Source organism: Zea mays, chromosome 7, assembly GCF_902167145.1.
Source record: "Zea mays cultivar B73 chromosome 7, Zm-B73-REFERENCE-NAM-5.0, whole genome shotgun sequence".
Classification (NCBI taxonomy): Eukaryota; Viridiplantae; Streptophyta; class Magnoliopsida; order Poales; family Poaceae; genus Zea; species Zea mays.
Window position 1 is genome coordinate 166,291,098 of NC_050102.1, and position 8,454 is coordinate 166,299,551.

Genomic DNA, 8,454 nt, shown 5'->3' on the forward strand with positions numbered 1-8,454 from the left:
TGTCGTCCTCCACGCTTATGAGGGAAGTCACGAGGACACGTGCAGGATCCACTGTCACCATTCTCGCAAGCCGCTTAGGACTTTCAGATGCTCATTATAAAAGTTTAAAATATGTTTGATCCTATTTAAATAAGTTCTACCTTCGTGAACCATCTAATTAGTGTTTCAATATATGTAACTTGGACTCACGTCATGTTCATATGCTCATATGAGTTAGAACGCACTTCAGCGATAGTATGAAATCCCACTTGAACAGATATTAAGTCCCGTTGCAATGTTTTTCAGGGAAACTACAGGGGAGAGGATATATACGAAGACCAGCAACAGCAATAACGCAGGGCCCGTGAGTTACAATTTTGCAGCTACACAGGCCAACGGCACAAACCGAAACCAAGAGGGCTCAGGGGCAAAGTCTTTGTTCGAGATGATAAAATCATCGCACTCTCACTTTGCAACACTACGAGAAGGAGGATGCTCTGCACGAAAAATTTCTCCGTTTCATGCGCGTCCCTTTGGCATTCGAACACATTTGCAGATTTGCTAGGTAGGACCTAGGAGTATTTGATAAATGATTGACTAAAAACTCCCATCGTCACTACGTGCATTCATTTAGGCCACACACGCACGCACGATCTAACAAAAACTAACCATAGTGCATCATGTATCCTCGGTCATCTCAATCTGCAAGGTAGATATGTATATGTGTACACAAGTGAATGCATTGATTCATCACTGGTTGGATCATATATTACAAACCACCAAGTCCCAGCGGTAGCTCTCCTAATTAACGAGATCTCCATTAACAAAGGATCGATCTTGTCATCCTCTCTCTCCCACTCATCACAAAACGAGACCACGCACGACGGGTTGATCCATCCCCAGGCTCATAGAGATCGTAGTTAATTAATCCAAGAACACGTTCCGGTCGATGGACGGGGCGGAGCAATGGCGGGCTTAAGAGGACCCTCCGAACGTGTCGAAGATGGTAGTGTGGAGCGGGTCGCTCAGGTGGGTGGCCCAGTTGTTGAGCGGCCCCTTGCCGGTGGCGGCGGCCTGCACGGCGAAGCCGAGGAAGGCGACCATGGCGAGGCGCGCGTGCTTGATCTCCGCCAGCTGCAGCCGCTCCTTCTTCTCAGGGTCGGCCGCCAGGCCGAGCGGGTCGAAGTAGGAGCCGCCGGGGTACAGCCTCTTCTCCGGGTCGAGCTCGGCGTTGCGCTGGAACTCGATGTAGCCGATCACGAGCACCTCGATCCAGATGAGCGTCGAGATGGAGAACGGCAGCGGCTGGCCCAGGTAGGAGGACCCGTCCACCAGCTCCACCTGCACGTACGTGTACGCCGGCCGTCACATTAATTCGCAGGTTGGTTAGATCGTCTGAGAGCAGATCGAGAACGAACTCCATGGATTCATGCATGCATAGCTTAATAGCTAGCTATTCACGTACCTTGCCGGCGTCCTGCCAGGTGACGCCGGTGAGCCACTCGACGGAGAGGGCGCCGAGGGTGGCGAGCATGGCCCAGCGGCCGTGGATGAGCTCGCACTCGCGGAACCGCTGGAGGCCGAACACCTCGCTGTAGGGCTGCAACGGGGTGGACTTGACTTCGGAGGACTCGAACCGGGTGCCGATGATGCCGCCGGCCTCATTCTTGGCCAGGTTCTGGTCCAGCGAGTCCAACTCGAACTGCAGGTACTCCACGGGCTTCCCGAGACCGAACGGGTCGAACCCGTAGTCGCCGACCAGCGAGCCGTCCAGGTAGTCGGGCGCCACGGCGCCGGGGAACCACAGCGGCCGGTCAGAGGAGGTCGATGTCTTCGCCACCTTCTTCGGAGCAGGCTTCGCCTTGCCGCCCAACCCGAACCCGAACCGGGCCACGATGCGCCCGTTCTGTGGCGCCGGGTCCGCCAGGCGGGTGCCCAGGAATGTGCTCGCCGCGGCGGCCACCGATGAAGCCATGGCTGCTCCTCCACGTACTCTCCTTGGTGTGCTGAGGTTGGTGTGTGGCGCTGGGCTCGTCACGGGCTACAAATAGGAAAAGTGCTTATAGGAAATCCCGGTGCTATCTCTGGGTGGCAGATCGGACGGCCGTAGACCGGACGTGATCTATTTGACGGTCACGATGGGCTCTGCCTTATCCGGGTCTTATCTGTATGGTCCAATGGATGGGCTGCATTTGGAGTGCCTCTGATTTGTGGTCTTCGGATTGCCTGTGGCTGGAAAAATATTGTCCAAAATAATCTTCTTGGAGATCGATCATGTGGTTTTGGTCCCAAAACGGGTGCGAGGCTCTGTTTCTGTCATGTTCCAGATTATAACTGAATCCTCAGGTTAGACCGTTAGAGGCAACCAAAAGAACCTTTACCGATGTTGCTTCACTGTTGCTTTTCAAGGAAAATGAGCAAAACGTGTTCCACTAAATTTTAGGCGTAGATTGTTCCAATATGAGCTGAATTGATGTTAAATTCGTGTTATTCTATTCATATTCATGCTAGCAAAGGGAAAAAGGCTACAGTTCCTGTCTTCCGGGGTCCGGACTCACGAAGGTGAATGCAGCGCAAAACGGTATAAACTGCTCGTTACGAATTAAAGCCGGCTGTTAAGACTTTTCAACCTCAGATATTTTTCAGTGCTGAGCCCGGTACATACAAACTCACATAAAGAACTTCACCAATTGTTTTCATGGTTGCCACACTATATTATATATAAGTGAACACGGCCTCCCAAATTACCTGAATTTAAATACAAAAGAGAAAACTATATTTCTCTGCTTGAGTAACATTGACCCCTACACACAGAAAATGTATACATTTGATTTCAAGACATATGAGAAAATACAAATATCTGTCCAGTAGTAAGAATAATCTGGATCCTTTTGTACGGCAGAATGCTACATCACAAGACGAGCAGCCAAAGACGTCTGTGATGAAAGGGGAACATTTGGTGGTTTCTCAACACGGTCCAGATGTTACTGTTAATTCTGTTATCCTGGGAAACTCTCCTCTGCAAAGGGCTGATTCTAATGCCTTGTGGAATAAAGGTTTCCATCAAATTTTGTGACAGCTTCGTTCGGCTTCGGGGCTTCCGATCTTTCTTCTCTCTTCTTCTTTTCCCTGCAAGTACGACGGTTACATTGGACAAGTTTTACTCAACTTTTTGACAGCACTTAGTAAAAAAAAGGAGTGATTTAATTTAATTGGACAAAAGGGTACTCTCTCTGTTCTAAATTATGAGTCGTTCACCTACAGAAAACAGTTCGGCTTATAATTTAGAAAGGAGGGAGTAAATTTTACTGATGAAGTCATGCATTTGAAGCATTTAATTCAAAATATAAACCTTTCAAATTGGTTAGCAGAGAATCATTTACTGAACGCATTCAGACTTAAATGGCAGTAAAGGTGACAAAAAATAATGTGTTCCTGGCATATGTGTGCATTACCTATCCACGTATTCCTTGAGAAGTTCCTTGGCTTGAACCAACTTTGAGAGTATGTTGCGGTAAACATCAAGGTCCCTATCCACACTTCTTTTACTGACGTTTAGTGCAGCGCAAAGCTATGGATCAAGAAATAAAATCAGTGACTATTACCAATATTAGAGCAAGTCTAGAAGACTATATAATTCCTAATTATTAGGACAAGAAATTTTGATAGAAAAATACCCTCCAACAGCTTGTTTAATTAGTTATCCAAATGTGGTCATCCTCTATTCCGAATTTCTCGCTAGCTAAAGATAGAGAGTGAGAATAGCTCTCTAGAGTACGCACAGGATAGCGAAAGGACTTCTATCCGAGTTGGTTAGGTGGTCTGAGCAGCACTCCTGAGGTCTTGGGTTCGACTCCCCGTGGGAGCGAATTTCAGGCTATGGTCAAAAAAAAAAAAATCCCCTCATCTTCAAATGATGATTTAGAGAGTGAATTTTAGACTCTTGAAGATGGTCCTAGCATTGTAACAGTTAAATAGCATTTAAGTCTGATGTCAATACCAAGCACTACCTACACTTCTCAAATGTTTTGCCAAAATATTTGTTATACTTCGCCAAAAATGACTTTATCCAAATGTGCTGAAATGTTGCGCACATTTTTTTTGGGGTATTATACCCTAGTTCGAAGTTTTCAATTTAATAGTGCAGAAAGAGTTATCAACCTAAATATTAATTCATTTAGCTAGTAAAGCTGTTCCTTCCATTGGTTATCTAAAAAAAATATAAACCAAGATAAGCATATGTTGAATGACAGCTTATATCTGAATGGAAATCTATCATATTCCCAAGCGCCAGCCAAAAACATTATGAGCAAAAAAAAATGAGTTACAAGTCTACCGTGCTGTACTGGGTAGAAGGGCAGACCAGACCATGTCTAGGTCAAATGAGATTTCAAGATTGAAACCCAACTTCCATGAGTCTGCCAACACATATATCTGAATAAGTCCTTGAGAAAGCTACCAAGCAGACTTATTTGAACCCAAAATTTTATTTTCTACTTTGTTAGAAACACCAAAAAATTCTGTTCAACTTCATACTGACAATCACATGCTATAGTGCTATACTGGTTAATATATTTACAATCTCCATCCCGGGAGAAAAACATTGAACAGGCCAGTGTAAATGAATTCAAATTATAGTTTGATATATGCTTTTCTACCTAAAACAGTTGTGGATACTGAATATTACATTCAGTTTCAGCAACTGGTGTGGTTTAGACTTTTGGGGGGGGGGGGGGGGGTGTAAAAGTTTTCAGAAATAAAATTGTAGGCGAAATAGGAAGCATAATTCAGAACACATACAACAAACAAGAAATGCAAAAACAAAAAAAACTTGACCACAGGACAAGAAAGGCAGAAACAAATTAATGAGGGAAGGAACAACCTTGTCTAGTATTGTTGGCTCCGTTGCATTTGAGAGCTCAAGCAAACGGAACAAGCCAACTGCAAAGAATCGGCTGTAGCTGAAGTTTCCCTTACCCTTGGCCCTTTCTGATATATCTTTCAGAATAGCCTCGATTTCTCCATCTCTGGAAGAAAAATCAACTAAGGAACTACCGTTCTGGGAACGTGCCCACTCTTCCATCTTTAGTGCATCAGCTCTGTATAGTGAAACAAAAGACACTTAACAGGACAGTTTAAAATAGAAAACGTTACTTTCTGGCAAAAGAAACTTTATAATGCCAAGTTGCCAACTAGTGACACAAAATACATAACGTTTAATTAATGCCAAAAAGCATAGCATCTAGTGAATCCCAAAAAATGTAGCATTAACTAGCGTGAGTCAGAAATATAATGGATGTAAAGCAAATAATTCAGTACTATTTTTTTTCTCTAAGCACCTGTATTGATCAGGATCTTCATTTAATGCTGTTATATATGCCTTGAAGATGGAATCCCTGTCCTCATTGCTGGGGTACCCTTCCATGAGCTGATCATAGACAGTGACGAAGCCAAGAGCAAACACAGCATCATACTGATAGGTTTTTTTGTATCTCATCAGGTGTTGCTGCACCAAAAGTTCTTGTAAGACTGCACTGTAAATGCTTGGGATTGGGCGTTTGTATGACTTAAGGAAGTTCAGTTTTGTTTCTGCGACAGTGGGTGGGACATCTGTACAAGATTATGAACGTATTAGAAAGGAGCACCAATAACTTTCTGTATCTGTACTATGCTAGTTACGCAAACAGGATGTTATACATTGAATCCAGGCATCCAGAGGATTCTAATCAAAACACACAGGACAATATTTTCCATAACCTGGCAGCAAATACTTAACAAATGGCTTACAGTTCGTTTGAGGGTAGACATCAAAAAGTATCAGAACAAAGGGAGAAGCCAAAAGCAACATGAGAACTTCTGAAATGAGGTGGTTGTGCGTAAAATATTGAAGTTTTGCAGAAAGAACAATTTGGCAGTGTTTTTTTTTTCATCTGCACCAAAACTTGTAATGGCAGTACCTGTTATTGTACACCAGTTTGCCTCCTAAGCATCAAAACAAATTATGTTCCATAAAAAATTATATGCGAAGATGGTGATCCCAGAAACCTATTCAAGAAAGGGACTAATGATTCTGAATCAGATTTCACCAAAAAAATGTATGGATACTAGCTCATCTCCGATAGTTATTTCATAGATCCTTTTTAACTCTAGTGTACCCAAACTTGCTTGGGACTAAAAGGCTTCGTTGTTGTCGTTGTTCTACACAGGATGACAAATGCCTATAAAGTAACAGCTCATAATTGTATTCTACATAATTAGACCTCTTGATGTGGAATTCATACATCAAAGTTCAGTGAACTGCATAACTGCACTTTCTGAGCAGTAGCAGGTAAAGTGGACTAAGATTTTTATCAAGTCTAGTCTAAAAAACATTTCAGCCTTTCAAGAGTTCACCTCTAAAACTCATTATGTCCAGTCTCGCACAGCCAAGGAGGGAAGAGCTGAATCAATCAACGGATGCATGAATCGGATTGACAGGATGTCATGCAGCGAACAAACCCATTACCAACCGAATTGATAGGAAAAAAAAAGTTACCTTGATTTGAATGCTCACGCTAAAGAAAGGTCCGCTGGAACAAAACTAACAATTTAACATTTCTTACCAACAAAAGAGGTCACCGCAAAGACTACTACGGAGGATTTCGAGGTGATGGGATTCGGCGGCATAAGGAATCACAGTTGGCGAAGCCGGCATCGCACATTGCTTGGCGAATTTAGGATGAGGAGGAGGAGGTCTTTTGCGGTGAACCGCACAGGTTTGGCATGGTGACTCCGATTCACTTAGTTTGAGATAGTGCTGACTGCTGAAGGTACACGCTCGACAGAAAGAGCTCACCACCCGTCGTGGCGACACATCGCACCACCGAGCGCGAGCCCCGGCGAGACCTCGCGCTGAGCACGACGGCGCCGGAGACGGCCGCCGCCGTCGACGAAGGCCTCCACTCGGCGGCTCCGCGCAGCGCCGCGAAGGGAAGTGACGATATGGCCGCCATGAGGTACTACTCTGGAACTACAGGCGGTTGTTTCGCCGGACTCGGCGGCGGGTGGTCAGCGCCGCCGACGAGGGCAAAGTGGTAAATGCAGAGGGGCGAGTGAGAGGAAAGGCTATTGTTCCTTGTTCGTCTGGGTAGCGGAGGGATGGGATCTTTCTTATCCAGTAGGCCTACGAAGGTTTCTTGGCCAATACCACGTTGCCACGTGGCATGGAGTTCTTTTGATTGGAGATTTAATTTTGTTTTGACATTTTTGTTAGGTCTTTTTTTTGTAATTTTTATGGAGTCAGGAAGTGGGATTTGCTTGCGGTTTTGCAACTAGGATCTGGAATCTAGCGGATTGATGGCTTGTTTTAGACTTTACCAGTTAAATGTCCATTGAAATGTTCGGTGTATGTTACTTTCTTAAAGGTGTGTACGCAACAAAGACATGTGATTGGTATTCTTTTTTCTGAATAGTTTGTTTGTTTGTGCAAGTAGATTATGTCTGTTACGTGCATTTTAAAATGGTAGTGAATTTGGATAATTATGAAGGGGGGTTTAGGGCATGAATCATGGAGCGACATGGACATGGAAATGTATCTTTTATAGCTATGAATTATAGAGCGATAAAGAATGTGTGAATATGTGCTTTCTAGCTAAAAATCCGTGTTGCAAATATGCTAAACCTCTTTGTATTTCTAATGCACTCGTTCTATTTAAACTATTTTAAGTTATAAGATATTTTAAATTTTCTAAATACATACTTGAAATGGATGCAGCAATATCTGAAGTATTCATAGAAAACGGTTCCTTTTTTCATAAGTATCACAAATGTGAGCGAAAACTCTAATCCTTGACTTATATCTCACTAAAAGTGATCTGAAATGTTTGTGTGAAATGAATTCCTATTTACGCACAACACGTATAAATATAAATATTTGGCATAGCGTGTGGTGTCTCTATTTTAGTTTTGTTACATCGTGAGCCAAAATATCTTCGAGTTTTATGAACCAAAATCACCTCTACTACATGAACAATACAATATCTTAAGTAACAAGATAGGAAGAGTGGACTTTATTTTGATCATGTGCTGTAACAAATTAAGTAGTCATCTAGCGTTAAAAAATTCGATGTGAAACTCATAACAGCCCACTATAACGAAAAGTACCAAACACGAAGCTAAAATGTACAAACCTTCAAGTTATTGTAGGCGAGGCTGTCCGCAAGCTAATCCTTCGTCATAGCGGATATGCCAAGCTCAAGTTTCGGAAACCCCATGTTGTTCATCATCTCGCGGCAAACAGCAGTAAAGGAAGTCGTCTTCGTCATTCCCTCCGTATACCAAGGACCCTCGGGGGTATTTCAAGTCCTTGGCATAGGGTTACACTTCAGCAATTTGTTCTAATGATAACTGATTTCCCGAAGTGTGCCGAACAATGTATTCCAAATCACCAAAGGGAGGTGCTTCGGGAGCAGGAGATGTAGATTTTTCAGGAAGACT

General features: G+C 43.6%; 2 protein-coding genes across 2 annotated transcripts; both read right to left on the reverse strand.

The window, feature by feature from the left end:
• Positions 1-576: 576 nt before the first annotated feature.
• LOC542478 (photosystem II subunit29) lies at positions 577-2,001 on the reverse strand. The gene is made up of 2 exons (NM_001112032.2): positions 1,445-2,001; positions 577-1,320 (listed from the first exon to the last, which is right to left on the reverse strand). The coding sequence occupies exons 1-2, from the start codon at positions 1,952-1,954 to the stop codon at positions 955-957; spliced, it is 876 nt and encodes a 291-aa protein (NP_001105502.1). The 5' UTR covers positions 1,955-2,001; the 3' UTR covers positions 577-954.
• A 595-nt stretch (positions 2,002-2,596) lies between these two features.
• On the reverse strand, positions 2,597-7,084 carry LOC100193314 (chloroplast-localized Ptr ToxA-binding protein 1). The gene is made up of 5 exons (NM_001138451.1): positions 6,815-7,084; positions 5,319-5,589; positions 4,862-5,078; positions 3,435-3,550; positions 2,597-3,108 (listed from the first exon to the last, which is right to left on the reverse strand). Exons 1-5 carry the CDS (start codon positions 6,969-6,971, stop codon positions 3,015-3,017), a joined length of 855 nt encoding a protein of 284 aa, NP_001131923.1. The 5' UTR covers positions 6,972-7,084; the 3' UTR covers positions 2,597-3,014.
• Positions 7,085-8,454: the final 1,370 nt, after the last annotated feature.

Excerpts from the sequence above, each read along its gene's own strand:
- LOC542478 (NM_001112032.2), bottom strand. The coding sequence starts at position 1,954 with ATGGCTTCATCGGTGGCCGCCGCGGCGAGCACATTCCTGGGCACCCGC. Across the intron at positions 1,321-1,444 it reads CCTGGCAGGACGCCGGCAAG|GTGGAGCTGGTGGACGGGTC; the intron begins GTACGTGAATAG and ends ACGTACGTGCAG.
- LOC100193314 (NM_001138451.1), bottom strand. The coding sequence starts at position 6,971 with ATGGCGGCCATATCGTCACTTCCCTTCGCGGCGCTGCGCGGAGCCGCC. Across the intron at positions 5,590-6,814 it reads ATGTGTCGCCACGACGGGTG|ATGTCCCACCCACTGTCGCA; the intron begins GTGAGCTCTTTC and ends AATCTTGTACAG. Across the intron at positions 3,109-3,434 it reads CTCAAGGAATACGTGGATAG|GGAAAAGAAGAAGAGAGAAG; the intron begins GTAATGCACACA and ends TCGTACTTGCAG.